We start from the raw sequence: 20,198 nt of genomic DNA, 5'->3' as shown, positions 1-20,198 counted from the left end.
AAAACCAAATAACCATTCAAACAGTGACACCACAAGAAGACACGTACTGTACAGTTTGCCACAGGTTACTCTTGTCCTTCCTTCTACAAATGGAAAACAACAACAAAAAAAAGAAAGGAATTTAAAAGACTTCTCTTTAAGAACAGTCATAGGCTTGGAAACACACACAACATCCCTGCGGATCGGCTGCCGATGCCATGGCTTCCCAGCCAGGGCTCCGACCCCTCCTCGCAGCACGTTAAGGAACAAATGGAGAAAACTACCCTAATTTGGCTGGGTCCGTTCCCACTCAACCCAAAGTCAATGGAGAACCATTGACTTCATCAAGGGCTGGGTTGAGTGGGATGCAGCTACTCTAAAAGTTTGGTCCTAACCCTACGGGATTCATTGGTGAGCTCCAATTGGAGCCCAGGTCCTATTCCTATTTCTTCTCTACAACATGCTTCAGCCACCACATCCAAACAAAACGTGGTATTTCCAGGGCCAGTGTGGCAGCAGAAGGCTGAAACTGTGCAAATGGCTTTTCCCCTCACTCAGGAGAAAAGCCTGCCTAATTATTTTCCACCTCAGGAATTAAGGTTGAGGGTTTTTAATGGGTTTTGCAGAGCAGGATGTGCAGTGCCATGTGTGATGCTGGGCATGACAAGAGGGTCACACCACGTGCTGCCCGGCTGTTGCATGCAGACTCAAAGCAGCTCTTTGCATTATTGGATGTCAATTAATTACACCCCACAACACGTGTGTGACTTGGGGAAGTAAGTGCTAAAAACCTTCTTTTTACAAGCTGGAGAAGAAGTGGGATACAGAGTTCAAATGAGCCCCCTTGTCCTACCTGGCGTCACCCAAAGAACAACAGTAAAAATGATGGATTGGTGCCTCTCCCATATAGTCAACCCACTGGCCTACAACTGAACACATTATATGTTAGCAATGGGCTGCTTCGCTGGATTGGAAGTAAGTCCATTGAGAAGCTCTTTTAGCTCAGGAGATGGGGCCATGTGGCCCAGCTTCTGCTGCAGATGTTGCCAAAACTATGTGGCAGGACTGGCTGGGCATGGGTTGGTGGGGACAGAGCTGTTTGGTGACACCTTGCTATGTATCAGCTTTTCTGAGCAGCAGACACTGAAGTAGCAACCTGATGAACAGTAATACTTTAGGAGTTGTGAACAAGGAGATCAAATTGTGTCTGCAAGGATGAGACACCAAGCACAAGCTGATGGAGGGATGAACGGCTCCAGGCTAAGCAGAAACAATGACGACAAGGTGCACATCTCTACCTGCAAGAGCCTCATTAGTAGTTGTAAGATCATTGTGTACATGTGGGCAAGTTGGTGCTTTCTGGGCAGAGGCACACAGGCTTGCCAGAGGTCACAAGCTGGTTTCTTGGCCCTTGTGATTTGATGCTGGGCTGGTCCTTCTGATTTTCTTGATGGCTTTTTGATGGCCATGCCTTTCCTCTGGCTGGTGCTGGGGTTAGGCTCTGCTCTTTGCCCTTTCCATTTCAAGCAGGGCTTCTCCATAGGCACAGCCCCACTGTAGCCACCTCATCCAGACAACATCCCTTCAATGGACACACAGTGGGTGCGTGTCAGCTTTTACATGGAACAACATCACCAGGTGAGAGAACATCAATGCAATGAAAGCATGACTTCAGAAAACCATCCTCTTACTCCACTCTTAGGACAGGAAGATCAGTCAGGATCTGGGAGCTATTTAAACCTTTTCCTACTAAATTCCACTACCACATAAGACCTGGGCATGGCTCTACCCCTCCCAAGGAGCCTTGCTCAATGGATGGCCAAAGGAACCCAACTCTTCGCACCATGCTCAATGGACTGGGACAGGGTGTAGGGGCTGGCATGGGGCTGCAGAGAGCTCTAGGTCAATGTCTATCCTAAGACGTGTGCAGGTTCAAGCTGTCTCCCAGTTATCTGTGACCTGGATGACTTGGTCTGGGCCAGCCCTCTCCACATGCAAGGGATGACCTTAGTGTGAATTAGGTCCGCTTGCTGGGGAATATGGGGTTAAGCTGTGCCTTGCCACTTGGCTTCATGGCTAGAGAAAAGGCCCTGGCCCTGTTTTGGATGCTGCAGGCCTATAGGCAATACCTCTGGCCCCTTCCCTCTCATGGAGGAGTCTCCACTCAGCACCAGCAGCATTGGGTAAAGGGTGGGGAAGAGATACCTCCAGTTCCATACCCTGCTCCAAGGAGGGTCAGCTATGGGGTTGATCCACCTTAGTCTTGAAAATCTCCAAGGTGGAAGTGGAACCCTGTGGGAAAACCCTGTAAGTCCTGGGAGCAGTGGGAGCTCCCCTCCCATCAGTGCATGGCTTTTACTGAGCAAAACCCCACTCCACAACCCACAGGTCTCCATAAATCTGACTCAGGACTCATGCCAAAGGTGAGGTCCAAGACTCAAATCTTCCTGCCAAACTCCTCTGCCCTCCCTCCTCCCAGTCTCATGTTCCCCCATACATAACCCTTGACAGTGGCTGGTGACCCTGGGTCCAAACCCATCCCAGTCAAACCAACTCTTAGCTACCTACGGGTTTTGACCCTATCTGCCTGACACTCAGCTTTGCCCTGGCACAATCTGCACTCACTTGTATTTTCTTTCTCCAACTTGAGACTAACCTTTGCCTGGCATCTATTTGGAGCTGGAAATGTATTTCCCACCCAACGCTTAAATGTCAGTTCAGAGCAAATCAGCTCCAGGGCATCTCACACATGTCACCAGACAGAGGAACTGCAGAATCATAGAATGGTTTGGGTTGAAAGGATCTTAAGATCATCCAGTCCAACCCCCTGCCATGGGCAGGGACACCTCACACTAGACCATGTCACCCAAGACATGAGCAGCAGTCACACACTCACAGCAAGGGATACACACTTTTGGAGACTTCTGCCTTCAAAACCACTACCTTAGTCATTTTGAAGCCTGGGACAGCTTTAAGCCATGGCCCTGGTACTTCATAAAACTAAATATTGAGGTCATGATGCTTGTTCCACAGACAACCTTTCTCCATGAGCCCACACACACATGCAAGCACATCCCTTTTCTTCAATGGGACTCAGGAGCTGAAGAGCTGGCTCTGATGGGAAGACTCAAGCCATTTTAATGGCAATTAAAATGAACCATCTGCAGTGTTCCCAGCTTCTTAAAATACCTATTTCTAACAAAGGAGTCAGTCGTACTTGAGCATCCAAATATAGAATGGATGTGATAAGCTCCATGCCTTCAGGACAAAGTTCTTGGCAGTCCATGTAATTAAACCAGCTGCTTTTCAATACGGTTTAAGACTAAATACTGCACAAACATTAATCATCAGGGACTGCTGTAATCAGCTTGGCAACCGTCAAGAATGACTATTTCCACTGCAGCCATTGATTACTTAATAGATTTCAGGAAAGGGCTGATATAGTCCTGTCTGCATGACAGTGCGTAGAATCTATGGACTTAGTTTGGAGGGGCCTTTTGCTTGGTGCTTAGCAGGGAAAAAAAACAGAGACCTCCTTGCAAAGCAGAGAGGAACCAGCAAGCAGCAGTTGCAAAATAGCTACTTTTGGGCTGTTTTGGCCCTCGGTCTGCCAAATGCAAAGGGCCAGTTACTGGGGATGCTCATGAAAGCCAATCATCAAAACAGAGAATAGAGCTACCCCATGCCAGTGCTTGTCCCATAAGCAAATACAGACACCTGTGGGACATGAAGAAAAGGGACTAGTTTCTCCAGTACCATGAAGGGCTTTTCCAATCTTAATGCTTTGGATTAGATGTGAGAGCTGGCATTGGATGCACCTTGTCCCATCTCAAAAGCACAAGGCGTGACTCAGTAGAGAAACATCACAACCCATAGTGTTGCCTCTCAAGCCACTGCACCATCAAATGCCTGCTGCTGCTGCTTCCCCGTCACCTTCTGACTTTCTGAGTACATTTGGGACTTGCTGAGCTCCCCATGTCCCAGGTGGAGGAAAAAACCTCAATCTGAGCACAGGCTATCACTTGATTTCTCAAGGTTTTTGGTCCAGTTCAAGATTGTTTTAGCCTGGACTGTTTTACAGAGCAAGACCCAAAGCGGCATAAGGAACCATTCCCAAAATTCCAGCTGCAATCCACCCCAGAGATAGCTGCTTTTTCATGTAAGAGGAGGAGAACAGCACGCTTTTGGCAGGGAAATACATCCAATGTGCACCATAACCCTGCTCCCCCAACCTCATCTTCCCTTGTGTCCCTCTAACAGTTTAGAGGACGGGATAGGAAAAGAAGAGCTTCCTACTTGAGTCACATTTGCTTTATGGTGGGGATGGGTGATCACACACTTCAGTGGGCTCTGGAGCAGGCCCAGTGTTTAGTCTCCCCTGAGATGCGGTGATGAAAGGGGCTATAGAAATATGAAGCACTGAAGTCTGGTCTTCATTTCATTATCTCACCATGCAAGCTTGCAAGCCCCCAATGACAAGCAAGGACCCTTGCTAGCTGTAACACACTCCCTGGCCTTCAGAAAGCATCTGGTTGTGCTAAATCTTCCCTTTGGGTCTTTTTTTCCCCCTCTCTACTAGATGATTATTGTTTTTACCATAAGCATTAGGATATTTGCTTCGTTATTCCTGTAAAAGGCCAACAGTTCGATGTCTTAAAAGGGTTGTCAGAGCTTTGCCATTATTATCCTTCCCTTTCATGGCATGCAAGAAACAAATACAAACTGGTGTTGGAAGATCAACACTTACTTTACCAGCATGCAACCCTTAAGGGACCAGTATCCTATCCCAGTGTGGGTCACATCTGGCCCTTTCCAAACCCAGACCAAGATTAAACAAACGTGTTAACACTTAAGCTTTAATAATCGATACAACTTGGTGGTTGGAACATAGAGCTTGTGGTGGATCCAGAGCTTGCATAGAGCTTGTAGAGCTTGTAGAGGATTCAACTTGCAGAGAGAATAGCTCCAGCTCTTTAATAAATGCTATTACCTAATCTTTCTAATGTCTCCTTCATTTGGCTCTTGGTTTGTAGTTGGCCTGTTTATTCATGTCATTGCTGGCTGTCTGGCAATCTGGCTGCTCCACGGCAATCATTAGTTCTTCCTGTTTTCATGAGATCATGAATTATTATCTCTGCAGTAAACTGTCTCTTCCTTCTCTGCACTCTGTCCCCGGCAGCTGCCTCGGGAGCGATCCCAAAGCCTGGATGTGTCAAGGATGCTGGCAAGGGGCAACAGCAGATTCCCACCCCCATAATTAGAACCCAGGGTCAACAAGCCCCATTTCTGTGTTGAAGCAACACTGACGAACATGGGGAGAAAACATCTGGTCCAGCCCTTTGTACCCAACACCAAACCAACCATAACGCTACATGAAAGCTAATACTGAAACACCTTGCTCTGACTCTCCTGACCAGCCTCTTCACAAGCCTAAGGCCTCCCCATCAACCAACATTTCAATTACCCTGCTCCTTTCCTCCAGGATACACCCCACTGGAGCTCCTCATCTAAGACAACCTCTGCAGTACAGCATCCACCTTCTCCCAGTCTTCACAACAGCCTTCCACTCCTACCTTGTCACTCATCCTCACACCAGCTCAGATATACACGGTCTCCAGAGCCTCCCTGTATCCCTGCGTTTAACCACAGAGCTTCTGATGACGGCCACAGATGTAGGACTCTCATTCTATGGGCTTCGTTTGGTGCCGCAAAGGGCAGATTTTGGTTCTTGGGGCCAGATTCATAGGTTTCAGATAGGCAATGGGTCAGGGCTTAAATTCTACCATCCAAAGCCAGTATCTCCAGCCTGTTGACTTTGAGAGATGCTGGAGAGCATCAATAGCAGAAGACACCCCAACAAACTTGGCTGTTCCAAGCATGCATTCATGTGTGTGAGCATGTACTGGCATATCTGTGTGTGTACAGCAGGACAAGTCCTGGGCTTCTAAGTGAGCTCAATGGGATGCTCTTCAAGCTCCTGAAGGTTATCAACCACAACCAAAACCATGGGGGCTGTTCGTCCAGGAGGAGAAGAGCCCTCAGAGGTTTTGAACATACTATTTACAAGAGTTGGGACAACGCAAGTGATTTCAAAAGGAATGGTCCTTGCTTAGTTTTGGGACTGGGAGGAGGCAGAGAGAAGGGCAACCATAATGAGTGGGGAATCAGAGCTGGGGAATGAGAGATGCTGCAAACCTGCATGGCATGGAAGAAGACGGGGAGAGATAATGCAGTGTTAGCACGTACAAGGTGGCTTTAATAGCTGTAAGCAAAAGATGTGTAAGGTGAAACCTGGTATTGCTAAGTCGAAGTTCCTGGATAGTGCATCCAACAGCTAAAGCATAAACCTAGCCACCGAACGTAGTTGGTCTTTATCACTGGCAAACAGTATCTGCCAAATCTGCCCCTGAAATTAAGTTTCTTTTCATCTTAAAAAGAAAACCAAGAAACAATGGAGATTCCCTCCCCTCTGCAGGTAAGTCTTAGGAATCCAGCCCAAGCACAGCTGGGATTTGCCTGCTTCACTGCCTGTCCCAGGCGCTACTGCTTCGTGCTCTTGGCGGGCTCTGAGGACTGCCGCACATCAGTCCACTCCTGCATGGTGCTCTGCAGCGCCTGTGTCTTCTCCTTGTCCACTTGCACGTAGTCAACCTTCTCATCCGAGGCAACTGATGAGGTGGAGGGCTGCGGGGAGGAGAAACATGGCATCGCCTGGTCACCCATCAGCTCCCTGCTCTTCCCTCTTGCTCCTTCCCGTAACAGCATCATGGAAGTTACACAACCACCAGCATCTCCCCTTCTTTCTATAGCTCACCATCCTCCCCCTAACCTCCCAAAGGGCCTTGGATGGAAGATTTCAGTCTGCTCTGCATCTTGCTTGCATAAGGTGCAGTGGTAAGGTAGAAACAGCACATGGGCTCTACCTTCATTCAAATCTGGGGCATGAGTGTTGGGTTGCAAATGTGAAACCTAACTGCTGATATTGCAAATTCAGCTCAGCACCTTGCTCATTTTCTTGCAAAGACCTCAAGAACTCTTACAGAGATTCTGGAGGACTTGTTCTGAAGGAGGAAAAAGAAATGAATTCTGATGCTTCTGGGGATACTTCTTGACAGCTTTTGAATATACAATCTCCAGCTGAATTTCGGGTTCCATCAGCAACCCTGGAGCTCTGCTCATCCATGTGGCTGGTAATGCTTCCAGCAAGGCTGCAGGCATGCTATACACTGAGTCTGACCAAGAATAGGCATAGCGCCAGGTCATATGGAACCATGGAATGGTTTGGATTGCGAGGAACCTTAAAGCTCATCCAGCTCCAACCCCCCCGTCATGGACATGGACAACTTCCGCTAGACCCGGTCACCCAAAACCCATTTAAAACCACATCACTTTTAATCAGAAGTATATAAACCCCCTCGTACCTTTCTGTGTGGCCCTGGTGAGCTTGGCTGGAAGTCCAGGGCCAGATAATCCACACTCCCCGAGCTCTTTTTAGGCGCTGGGCTGTTGGTGCCACTAGGAACAGGAGAAGCAGAAATGGGGTTTTGCTAATGCAGGGAAGAGACAGGAGAGATAATGAGGATTAAAATGGGAAGAAAGGAGTAAAAGAGGAATTAACACAAAACTGGCAATAAAATGCCTTGGTGGTGTTCTTTAAAGAGGTTCTAGGCTGGTTACTTGTTCACCTGCTTCTTGGACCAGGATATGCAGAACTGCTGGGGCCTACATATATTATAATATATAATATATAATATATAACATATGACATTATTATAGATGACATTATTACATATAATATATAACATATAATAAATATTATGCATAACATAACATTTAATATGCATTATATGTATTATATATTATATCTAATATATATTGCATATATAACATATGTAATATATACCTAATACTCATTATATATTATCTAATATTTTAATATATAATATAATATAGAGCATATTAATATTTATTATATTATTTAATATAATATAATAATCATTATATATATTATATATAATAGACATATGTAATCACAGAATCCCAAGGGTTGGAAGGGAACTCAAAAGATCATCTAGTCCAACCCCCCTGCAAGAGCAGGGTAACCTAGATATATATATTTCAAGCTTATGCTCTTAACTTGATGTATCAGAGCAGTTCTGCTGCCTTCGTACTGATGTTGTTCATATGCCTGACATCAGACATGGGCTTTAGCTTTCCACAGGAGCCACACCTCGCTGAGGCCAGACCAGCTCCGGGATCTTCACTAATCACAACCACGCTGCACAGAGCACAGATTTCCTCTACCCCTTTAGTTACATAGCCTCAAAAATATGCTTCAAGTCAGCAGCTTCACAAAGAGACAAATACCCTCCCTGTAAGCAGTGCCACTCCCTGCTGCTGCTCTGATAGCCCCTGCCCTCCACACAAACATGATGTCAGCAGCTGTTAGAGGGAAAAAACCCTGAAAAATCAACTTATATTAGGAAAATACACCCTGACAGCCCATAGATGATGTTATCCCTTCTTAATTCCTAGCAAAGCCAGTGATACATGTTCCCATTCTCATATACAGTTAATCCCCCAGTGGGACATGTCATTTTAGCAATGAAAGCCACTGTTTTGTGCATGTAGGGATATACGTAAGGACGAACACCACATGGTGCTATCTGAGTGCTTCCATGTCATGAGCTAGGAATGTGTTTGTAGCTCTGGGGAACGTATATGTCCTGCCATATATCTTAGCTGTGGGGCCCTTACCATCGCCACGTAGTTCTCCTCGCTGTCTCCCGAGTCAGTGCTGGTGATGCTCTGGGAGGAGACAGGGCGACAGTATTGCAAAGAGCCGGCGTTGAAGGTCTGGCTGTAAGGACAAGGATCAATGCATTAAGGATGGTCGTGTGTGCTGCTGGTCCATTCCCAAGGAGGAATGGGAAATGGTAGCACCCAAGGGTTCCAAACATCACCATGATCAGATATGGGGACTGGACATGCAGAGCTGGTGGCATTAAGCTTCTCCAACCTGACCTTTCCATGGGTCATAAATCGCTGGGTCTGGTCCTGTAATGCTTTTCCTTTCTAAGACTTCTTAACAACACCTTGCTTGCTGTGTACCCATAACCCTCCTGCTATCAGCTACATGAATCAGGCTCCATGAACTCTATTTGTCTCACAGGAAACATTTAATTGTGGAGCATGCAGGGCCAGCCTCGGTGAAGCTTCTCACCTCCTGCCCCACCACAGCTCCAGAATTTGTTTGCTCTGCAGGGCCCTATCCCCATTTTAGCTGGAATACAAAACCTCCGAGGCATTGTCTTGCTTTCAGTTGGCCAAATCTGATTATACCGAAGACCATAATGCAATCAGCGTCTGGCATTAAAGCTTGTGTCTTAAAAAGCTATTTGTTGCCTTGCAGTGAAGGCAGGGTCATATGATTAGCTGATAAAGGAAAAATCCATTAGCTTCTCTGGGGTCGGATGTCTTGTCAATCAAAGCCTGCTCTCTGTTTCCTGGTGCAGTGATTTCAGCACACAGCGCTCATGCCCTGCAGTCAATCTGCACACAATCCAATTTATTAGAGGAGTCATAGCAGCCAAACCTTGCTTCTGCCTTTCACTGGACAACATCAGGCCACGAATTAGCAGCAAGAGCTGGAACTGTGTGAATCCTGTTATTTTTGGCCGGCAGACTTTGCTCTGAAGTGCTTTGGTTTCATTTTGCAGGCTTCCTTCAGACTAAGCTTTGCTTTCAAGGCAACCAAAACACAGCTCGGTCAGACCCTGCAAGTCTCACTCTGCGGTTTGACATTACAGAGGGGGTTTTGGGGGGAAAGATGGATGGGAAATCATGCCCTGCACCTCCAGTGTGGCTGGGATGGGGTGGCGCAGCTGGGCCCTGAGTCGCGGTGGAGCACAGGACCTTTGTTAGAGCCACAACTCTCCAGGAGTCGTCAGATCCCAGAGATAGGAAATGTCTTCAAGAGATCTTAATTAGCTGCTGGGCCACATGCTGAGCTTTCATGTGAAATCCCGACCTAAACAAATGTATTCTCTTGCCACCAGCTGTGATGTGGGAATGCAAATCTGGCTCTCGCAACACTTGACTAAGCTCGTGAGGGGCTCAAGACAGGGGCCACTCTGCTTCAACAACATTTGGACAAGCTCCTAAGTCTGGCCATGATGTGACCAAGGAAACCCCCAGACTGCCACGGTGTGGCAGGATGTTTTAGGAAAGAATTACTCCATAAGTGTCCCTCTTCCCAAATAACTCCTGCTGGTCCCCAATGGGGGTAGTGTATTGGGCACGGTGGACTTCCATGCCAGCACAGATGTTTGCGTGATGTTACAGCTCCTATTGCTAACATTGACAAAGAACACAATGAAGACTGAAGGGGTCATCCAGCTTTTGGGGGAATTTGGGTCTGCATCCAATGACTGGGCTCAATTCAAGCTTGATTTAAGATGACCCATGAGAAACGTGCCCTTTGTAAAAAGAGATGGTGGGTCAGAAGGAAGCAAAGGAGCAGTGGACATCCCCCCTATACTCAGCCGGAGATGTCTAACCCATGGCAGAGGTGACAATGTGTCTACACATGGACAAGAGCAAGATCAGAGATCTGCTGTTGGAGCACAGCAAGAATTCATACCCCAACCATTACTCACGTTGGCCTGGACCAGGATTTTGTGACTGGTGATTTGAAGGGAAGTTCATCGATGACAGTGTTGTTCCTCAGGTCCAATGGTGATGGCTTTGCTGGGGAAGAGAAAAGCCTTTATTCAGAGGCAGCCCATTCCCACAGTTCAGCATCCATGACTGGCATGTCCCCAACAATATGCTGCTTGCTTCCCATTCTCCTAATTAGACCCTCAGCCTTCCATGCTGATGGCAAATATCCCCAACTAAACTCCCTGCATCCATTTATGACAGGACTGGGGGAAAACAGTCCATTTCTTCCTCTGACCCACAGCCTCAGAGTGGATGGGGGACCCCTAAAGGGGAATGAGCCTCCCAGGGAATAGAGACCTGCTAAAAGTGCCTTAACTCCCATTCATCAGGGAGCTGTGGTAACCCATTAGATGGGGACAAGACCAGGCTTTTAAAGTCCTGATCTGCCTCTGGCCAGAGCATTTTCTCATAGGGAATGGGAAAGGACATCTGCAGTGTAACATGAAAGCTCTAAAGTTCTTCTCATCACAGATGATTCATTAGGTGGAAGAGTGTTGCACTCCAGCCCCAGTCCTTGCCTAGCACGTTGAACGGGCTAGGTGTTGACACATTAATGATGGGAGCCTTCCTTCTCAGCATCTTATTGGTGAGCTACCAGGCAATGGATTGGGGTGGGATTTGGAGGATGTAGGCAAAGCCCGGAGGGAAGAACTAGAGCCAGCCACTAGGAAACAGAAGGAGAAACCTGGGTCATCTGAACGCAATGCAGAGATTTTGGGGTGGAGTGCAGGGAGGGGTGCAGGCAAAGGGGGTGAGATCCTGCCTGCAACATTCATCTCCTGTAAAGGCCAGGAGGGGTTCGAGACAGGCTGTTCAAGCACCCTGAAAGCTGCATTTCCACAATAGTGCTCCTGAAACAGGAAGGGGATGGGGAAGATCTGAAGGTCTGACTGTGCAGGTGGGAACAAAGCACGCAGAATCATAGAAGGCCAGAATGGTTTGGGTTGGAAAGGACCTTAAGATCATTCAGTTCCAACCCCTGCCATGGGCAGGGAGATCTCACACTAGACCCAGTTGCTCCAAGCCCTGCCCAACCTGGCCTTGAACACTGCCAGGGATGGGGCAGCCACAGCTTCTCTGGGCACCCTGTGCCAGTGCCTCAGCACCCTCACAGGGAAAAACTTCTTCCTTACCTCCAACCTGAACTTCCCTTGTTTCAGTTTGAACCCATCACCCCTTGTCCTGTCACTGCAGTCCCTAATGAAGAGTCCCTCTCCAGCATCCTTGTAGCCCCCTTCAGACAGTGGAAGCTGCTCTGAGGTCTCCATGCAGCTTCTCTTCTCCAGGCTGAACAGCCCCAACTTTCTCAGCCTGTCTCCATACAGGAGCTGCTCCAGCTCCTGATCATCCTCGTGGCCTCCTCTGGACTTGCTCCAGCATCCCACCTAGGGCTCTACTTGAGTGTGCACAAGACAACGGGTGTAGTCTGAAGCATTACAAGAGTAGAAGGGTTCCTGGAAAGACTCACCCACAAAGAACTGTTCTCACCTTTCCGATCGGGTTTGAGGTTGCGGTTGACTGGTGGGGGCTGGATCTCACTCAGCCGCCTGTGGCACTGCACCATGGCTCCTTTATGCACGGGGAGGGTGGCCGAGGACAAGCCCACCAGGTCAAAGTGATGCGGCCCAGGGCTCATGGGGATGTACAGATTTTGGGCATTGTCGTTGGCTTTCTCGGTGTGGATCAGGGGTGAGGAACCGGGGTTCATGGGGACGTAGTTGTCCTCGGAGTCAGTGCTGTGGGAGCGGCCCACCGCTGCCTTGGCTTGCTGGGGAGCAAGAAGGAGGATGTGCTGTGAGCATCAGATACTCCTCAACCCCATCCCACTATAAACCCTTCCATCTCAGCATCACTGAACACACACACCTGAGGTGGGACCAGCTCTAAAATCTCAGCACAGAAGGATGGGGGGGGACTGTCCCCTCCTTTGCCATCAGATTGCACTGAGAAGGTGTACCTTCACTGTTTGCAAGATGCTGAAACATCCTGAGTTCAGAGAAAGGTTTCAATCACCCACACCTGAGCCTCTTCTCATGATCAGAGTGAGCTGCAGAAGCACGCTCAACCTGGAAAGTCATTTTTCCCTGGGCTCTGGCCATGACTAAAATGCAATATGAAAGGCTGCTTTAATGTCATTTCCAGCTCAGGAAGTCTTAGAAAGCGCACAAAAGAGGCTTTTCTGGCAACACATCAAAATTCAGCTCAGCAGCATCCCAGGCTTTCAGGAAGAAGCCAAACTCCTGGGTGCTTTTTCGGGATCAAAGCTCCAGGCAGATACACTCTGTGGAAGCACCCAAAGCAAAGCTCTGCATGAGGTGCTGGGTTAGGTCGTTGTTCCTCCATCTCTACCCTCCAAGCCGCCATGGTTTTAACTGTAACCAGTAATAAACCCTTTCTTGACTTAGGCTGCGAGGTCCAACCTGGAACCAACTTGCCTCTTAACCTATAAGGTGTAAACTGTGCCTATAGTGTGGCCAACACCAAAGCCAACTCACCAGGTAGGTGTTGTACCCATCGTTCATTGACTCGATGGACTGCACAGCGCTGCTGCCTCCCTGCTGGGGGTATTCGTACGTCTCACAAGAAGAAGCTGCAACACAACCATAAATGCACAACGTGTCCCAGCTGGTGATAAACAAAACCCAGGTACCGGGAAGGCAGTGTCTGCTCTTGGTGATGGAGATGTTGATGGGATTGTATGGGTTTTTAGCCTGTCGCAGACTCCCTGCTCTGCTCCTTCCCAGTTAGCATCTCTCGGATGCATCAATGCACGTGCCACGTGGACCTAACCTGGTTCTGTCAATGTGCTGCAAAATCCCAAGGGTAAAGATGTCAGATAAGGTATGTCATGGTGACAAAACTGGGTTAAGGAAGAGCTCTGTTACACCTCGCTCAGCAAATATAAGGGCTAGCAGCCTACAGTAAGGGGAAGATGGGGTGAGGATGGCGTGCTAAGCTCTTAGACTGATCTGTCTACTGTTGAGCATGGGTCTGATCTCAGCCTTAATGTTGGAGATGGAAGAGGCATTTCAGGGAACTGTGTGCATCATTCTGAGGATGTTTGCTCTCCAGCCACCTCTTCTAAGTTTCTTGGGACCTATCTCATCCTAGGCACAAGGTTTGGAAAGGGCATGTTCATCCACAGCCCATCCATGGCCAATGAGAAGGGATGCTGGGTCTTGGAGATGTGTGAAATTACATCCCTGGTGAGCAAAACCAAGGCAGGTCCAGGCTGAAGTAGGTTCTGACAAATCTGGTTATGATTTGAAGTAAAAGCAAGCTAAAAAGAGCTGAAATCATCAAAATGTGGCGATGGGGCAAGAAGGTTTGGTGTTTTGGTTCAAAGTACAACACAATCAAGAGCCAGATGAACATCTCCAGCCCCAAAACCTTGGGGATCCATCTCCTTGCCTGTTACATACAAGAACCGAGGCCAGATCCTCATCGGGGAGACCTTCTTTGTGTTCAGGCCCTTGGTTGATGCCAACACCCACCCCATCCCTACTGCAACACAGTGATCCAAGGCAGCTAGATAGAACCAAGCCACCCCGAGCTCCTCACCCCCCAATTCACCTCGGTGTAACCTGCTGTTCTCCACCGCTGGCAGCGTGTTTCTCCTGGGAATGGTGGCTGCCATGGGGACCAGCCCTAAGCTGTCACCAGGCTGGGGCTGCTGGGGTGGGCTGCCCCACCGTGGCTCCATCTGCCCGGGTTTTGGGGGTCGTGGAGGGGGTGCAGTGGGCGAGTCGCTGGCGGCCACGGCCAGAGCGTTATGGTTCTTGTCCAGTGTAAATGTCCTGGGGATCTGGTAGACGGAATGCGGGGTGGTAGGGATGTCATAGGAGTCTGTGGAGAGCTCCCCAAACTCCTTGCATAAGGTGTTGTTGGGAGTCTTGAAGGTGTAGACCTCTTCGTTATCCGTTTCGGAGCTGGTGAGGCTCGACTTGGGGTGCGTGTAGGAGCCGAAGGAGCGCGGGAGGTCGTACGCACTGTCCCTGAACTCCGAGTTGTGCCGGCTGGGTTTCGGCAGGCTGTAAAAGCCATGGAGCTGCCCTCCAACCCCATTCACACAGTGCCCGTTGCCCTGGGAGAGCTTCTGGACTGCCGTGTCGCTCCGCATGAAGAAGGCAGATCTCGTGGCTTGGGAGAAGCTGGCGCTCCTGCAGAGGAAGGGGAGAAAGGGGCTGAGATGGGGGAGAGTGAGTCCTGGGGTGCACCAAGCTCTGCTCCCCCTGTTTAGAGCCATAGAATCACAGAATGGTTTGGGTTGGAAAGGACCTTAAGATCATCCAGTTCCAACCCCCTGCCATGGGCAGGGACACCTCACACTAAACCATGGCACCCAAGGCTCTGTCCAACCTGGCCTTGAACACTGCCAGGGATGGAGCATTTACCACTTCTCTGGGCACCCTGTGCCAGTGCCTCAGCACCTGCACAGTAAAGAACTTCTTCCTTATCTCCAACCTGAGCTTCCCCTGTTTCAGTTTGAACCCATCGCCCCTTGTCCTATCACTACAGTCCCTGATGAAGAGTCTGGAGATGCTTGAATCAGCCATTTAGGACTTTTCTCTCTCCCATCCTCAACTCCTGCCACCATGAAGCATCTCCCCATCCTGCAAGACTTGGGGAAACATGAGAATCATTATGGAAGTGCTGGGAAATGACAGAAGGATGCAGCAGAGCTGAGCACGGGTGATGATGCCTGTGAGCTGGCTGAAGCAGCATGGAAGAAGATAATACAGCAAAGCCCCCCAAAAGGGTCACTCTGCCATGAAGAGCTGCTGCATATGCATCAAAAGAGGGTGACAGGTAGCCTTGGGGCTGGGTCTTTTTGCTTTCAGTTATAACTGTGGATGTGGTTCTCAGCAACCTCCTCTAGTGGAACGAGTCCCTGCCTGTGACAGGGGATTGGAACTGGATGAGCTTCAAGGCTCCTTCCAACCCAAACCAGTCTATGATCCTAACTATGCATGGGTCAGTCTTTTGGGGGCCATTCACATCCAGAAAGGGCTCAGCCAGCCCCGTTTAAACATCTCCCCACAGAACTGTTCTGCCCTGTACCACAACACTGGGATAAAATGCAATGGTTAGGCGGAGTGTTCCCAGTAGTTGCAAAGTGCCAGCCCTATGGGAAGAGCTGGGAGACGCTGGTTTACACTGCTCTGATGGGGCTGATGCTCTGCAGGGAGAACTCTGTTCCACGGAGCCAGCACGAGATGGCGCTCAGAAATAGGGCTTATTGGGTAAAAACCAAGAGATGCTGTGAGATGACAAACAGCCCCCTGCTGCCCTTGGAGCTCAGTCCGCCCGGGAGATGTTTGTGCTTTGGCAGGGTCCTTTTGGCTGAGGACTTGAAGCATCTCACGGGTTAATTACTTAGCATTGCCCACCAATTAGCTGCTATTACCCTCATTTTATGGATGAGTAAAGTAAGAGCTCGGGAGCTGAAAGCAGAGGGATTCCCAGTGGTCCTGCAGCCTGGCCCTGTGTGCTGGGTATTGATCAGGGTGATTAGTTCTGGTCCAGCTGCAGAAGCTGCTGCCGGCCAGTTTGTCTACGCCCATCAAAGCATCACTGCTTGCTCCATCCTCCAGGTCCCAGCCTGGGGTCTCAGTGGGTGGCTTGTGGATACCCACACAGCTGGAGTGTCAGAGAGCCTGTTCTTGAACACTGCTCCATTAACCCCATCTGAAGTTAGTTTTGCTGAGCCTTTCTCTGTTGTTTTCGTGTAGGGAAAGGCAGCTGCAGCAGGAAAGCCCAGCGGAGGCTGCACCCCTGGCTCTGCTCTCACCTCGCGCCAGCTGGGATTTGACTGCCTCTCATTCCCTGCCTCCTTCCCTCATTCCCCATCTCCTCGTCGCTCCTGTGAGCCAAAACTCTCCACGTCAGGAAGTTCTCCTCTCTATTTAAGGCAAGTGTCTGGGTCTGGAGGAGGGGAGCTGTGGCTCACTGCGATACCACACTGTGCACCACGGGATGCCACGGAGCACAGCGCGCTCTGCAAGGGATGAATGGCAGAGCGGTGCAGTCCCTGCACATCCCTCTGGTTGTGGTTGTCCTTGTAAAAGGTGGGAATTAGGGCCCTGTCTGCAGGATCACAGTGATCGAGGGTGGAAAGGACCCCTGCAGATGCCAGCTACTCAAGATGGGCCACTTAGAGCTGGTTGCAGGTATCCAGAGCTGAGGTTATTTCTCCAGCCTGTTGAGATCCCTCTGGTGTTATCAGCATGAGCCCCATGTATATCAGCTACCCATCCGAGCTTGGTGTCATCAGCAAACTCACTGAGGGTGCACTCTGCCCCATCAACCAGACTGTTAATGATCATCTTCAAGGAGTGCCATGGAGATGCTGCGAGGGCTGGAGCAGCTCTGCTCTGGAGCCAGGCTGAGAGAGCTGGGCTGGGGCAGCCTGGAGAAGAGAAGGTTCCTGAAGGGGAGACCTGAGAGCAGCTCCAGTGCCTAAAGGGGCTGGGGAGGGGCTTTGGACAAGGGATGTAGGGCCAGGCCAAGGGGAATGGCTTTAACCTGCTAGAGGGGAGACTGAGATGAGCTCTTAGGCAGAAGCTCTTCCCTGTGAGGGTGCTGAGGCGCTGGCACAGGGTGCCCAGAGAAGCTGTGGCTGCCCCATCCGTGGCAGTGTTCAAGGCCAGGTTGGACACAGGGGCTTGGAGCAAGCTGCTCTACTGGAAGGTGTCCCTGCCTGTGGCAGGGGTTGGAACTGCATAAACTTTAAGGTCCCTTCCAACACAAACCACTTTGTGATTCTATGTCAAACAGGACTGGACCCAGTATTGACCCCTGGGGTACACTGCTAGTGACTGGCCTCCAACTAGACTTTGTGCCAATGATCACCATGTTCTGGGTCCAGCCATTCAGTCAGTTTTCAATACAACCCAGAAAGCCAGGAAAGCTGGGAACTTGGGTTGTGGCCACTCTGACCTCCTCCTCCCAACCGCAACGGGATGAGCCCATCACTCAGAGCTTTCTTCACCTGGGTTTTGCATTTTTGTGCCTGCCCATGGCAGTGGGGTTGGAACTAGATGGTCTTAAGGTCCTTTCCAACCCAAACCATTCTGTGATTCTATGATTCTATCACTGTGGATGGAGGCGGGTTGAACCGCTCACCCCCAGCCCTCCCTCCTCCCTGAGCTTTGCTCCCAGACTCCAATACCTTGCGTTCTCCGACTTCCTGCTCATACACTGGTGGAGGAACAGGTAGTCTTGGGGGGCACTGGCTGACAGGGTGCTCTGGAGGTGGCCGGCGGGCGAGTCGAAGGTGAACAGGGTGGGCTGGCTGGAGTGGGATGGTGCCGAGGACTTGCGCTCCCGCAGGAGGTGGTGGCTGGCACTGCTGAGCTCTGCTGGCGAGGACCGCGGTGCGTGGTTCATGGAGGCCAGGCTCCTCAGGGTGTCTGTGTGGGGAGAGAACACACCTTGAGAGGATGCACACAGCAACCACACATCCCCTGTTCCCAGGGTTTTCCTTACTTAAGTGCTCCAGCTTTTACGCAGGTTGGTGGGGTTTGTGTATGGCTTTAGTTGATGCACTCAGCAGCAGGTTCTGCTTGGAGCACTATAGGTACCTATGCAACTATAGATACCATGTAGAGAAATGAATATCTTACCATATTTTAAAATATTACCATATTTTATCATGGTTTAACACATGCTTAGTGCCCTGGGGGGATGTATGGGCGATGTCAGTCCAATCCACAGGGAGCCCAATGGGTTGTTACACTTAAAATCTGGTTACAAAAAAAGAGAAGAGCTTCCACGCCACAGCTTCTGTGTCTGTCTTTGCTTAGAGACCTTTAGTAAGAGGCTTTAGAGATGTGATCTCTGGCAGTGTTCAAATCCAGGTTGGACATAGCATTGGGTGCCATGGTTTAGTGTGAGGTGTCCCTGCCCATGGCAGGGAGTTGGAACTGGATGATCTTAAGGTCCTTTACAACACAAACCGTTCTATGATCCTCATCCCTTTGCATAAGGACATCACTGCTATCTGTTTGCAGTTGGGTAAATGTGAACATAGACAAACATAATAACAGCAGAGATGAAAATCATTCCCACGTTCCCCAGTTCTCTATTAATTTCATGATCTCAGAAGAGTTCCTGCTCCTTTCTGCTTGTAGAACGCATGCAGACCCAAGGCTTGACTCCTACTGCCTGCTCTTCAAGATGAAATACACTTTCAGATCAGCCCATCTCAATGGAATAACAACTCAGCTACTCCAGCCTTCTGTAAGAGTGTGCTCCAATAACTTGAATCCTGGAAGAATTTTAACTGCCAAGCTGTAACCCCCGTTATAAAATCACCCCAGAAACCCCACAAATGGCAATATTTGGGAAAGCTGATCCATTTCTGGCTGCAGAAGACAATGCATGGTCACCTTGCCATGCATGCACTCCTCGCAAGTGAAAACCCCTCATCGTGATTCACTGAAGTCACCCTTTATAATAACTGCAATATATACTTACTTGGTGCTAATGGAAAACACAGAAAAAAAACAAAATCTAACAAAAAAGCCATTTTTCCTTGGGTAAATCCACCCATTTTCTGGCCACTGCTGATCTGGGGACTGCTCCCGGGTTTCTCCCAACACAATTCCCACCTGCTCTTCAAATCTGTCTTCAGACACCCATAAAGGAGCCTGCTCCGACACTGGGACAATGGGGATTTTATAGATTTCCAACCTCTTTTTTTTCCATTCCTTCCCTCAAATCCCACAGATTTTGGGTCTGACTGCAGGGAATGTGTTCTCTGGAATGGCTGTCACGGCTTGGACAAGGAGCTGCTTCACAGGGTGATTTTTCACTGACTTCTGAATGGTGTCAGGATGCAAAATCAATGCTGCTCCTTCACAGCCGGTACATTTTTTATCCTGGTGTTACTGCAAACTTCACCTGATGCAGAAAAAGTACATTAATAAAAGCCAGAGAGCATGGCTTCACTCTGTTGTTTGGTCTGTGCTAAACACAGAAAGGATCAATATTTAACATTGACATTAATGGCGGGGGATGAGCTTAAAACTCCCATTCCTGTCTTCTTTGCACGGGCATTAAGTATCCCTTGGTGCTTTTCATGGGAGTAAATGGCCATCTCGGTGTCCTTGGACAAAATAGTGCCTTGACCCTCATTCTTATTAAATATTTATCCTGTAGTAGTGCAGATCCCCATTGGAAAGGAGTCTTGAGACCTCTGCGAACCCCAGATCTTAGTCCCAAATCAAGTGCTTTGAGTTCCATCAGCATGGTAGAGCCTGTATCCCTGTTCCTATCAAAACCAGGGGGGCTGCACCCGAAGCGCTTCTCAGGAACAGCCCAATGGTCTTGCTGCCTCCTGAATCAAGGTCAGGAATTGCACATCACACCTGGCTTTGGACAAGACTCTTCCAAGGATAGTATGAGGATGGCAGGGTAATGATGTGTCCCCATCCCAGCATTAAGGTCACCTCTGGGGACAGCTATGAACTGCGCTGGGTTGGGGTCCCTCTACC

The 20,198-nt window shown here is 49.3% G+C and overlaps 1 protein-coding gene across 3 annotated transcripts in view; it reads right to left on the bottom strand.

Annotated features, from left to right (window-relative positions):
• Positions 1-6,207: 6,207 nt before the first annotated feature.
• GAB2 (GRB2 associated binding protein 2) overlaps positions 6,208-20,198 on the bottom strand; it is a 101,553-nt gene continuing 87,562 nt past the window's right edge. For 2 of the 3 annotated variants that reach the window (XM_061458077.1, XM_061458076.1), the window contains exons 3-10: positions 17,873-18,113; positions 14,275-14,861; positions 13,197-13,291; positions 12,190-12,469; positions 10,638-10,728; positions 8,737-8,839; positions 7,401-7,526; positions 6,208-6,663 (exon numbers count right to left, since the gene is read on the bottom strand). In XM_061458077.1, coding sequence (XP_061314061.1) covers positions 6,520-6,663; positions 7,401-7,526; positions 8,737-8,839; positions 10,638-10,728; positions 12,190-12,469; positions 13,197-13,291; positions 14,275-14,861; positions 17,873-18,113 — 1,667 coding nt within the window. In that variant the 3' untranslated portion in view covers positions 6,208-6,519. The remainder of the gene's footprint in view (positions 6,664-7,400; positions 7,527-8,736; positions 8,840-10,637; positions 10,729-12,189; positions 12,470-13,196; positions 13,292-14,274; positions 14,862-17,872; positions 18,114-20,198) is intronic. The other variant, XR_009744221.1, reaches the window with a different exon arrangement.

The sequence above is a fragment of the Pezoporus flaviventris genome, unplaced genomic scaffold, assembly GCF_033815535.1.
Source record: "Pezoporus flaviventris isolate CSIRO_AGI_PZ_B2104156 unplaced genomic scaffold, CSIRO_AGI_Pfla_v1 ptg000025l, whole genome shotgun sequence".
Taxonomy (NCBI): Eukaryota; Metazoa; Chordata; class Aves; order Psittaciformes; family Psittacidae; genus Pezoporus; species Pezoporus flaviventris.
Note: the sequence above shows the minus strand (reverse complement) of the source record. Positions and strands in the feature narration are given on the sequence as shown.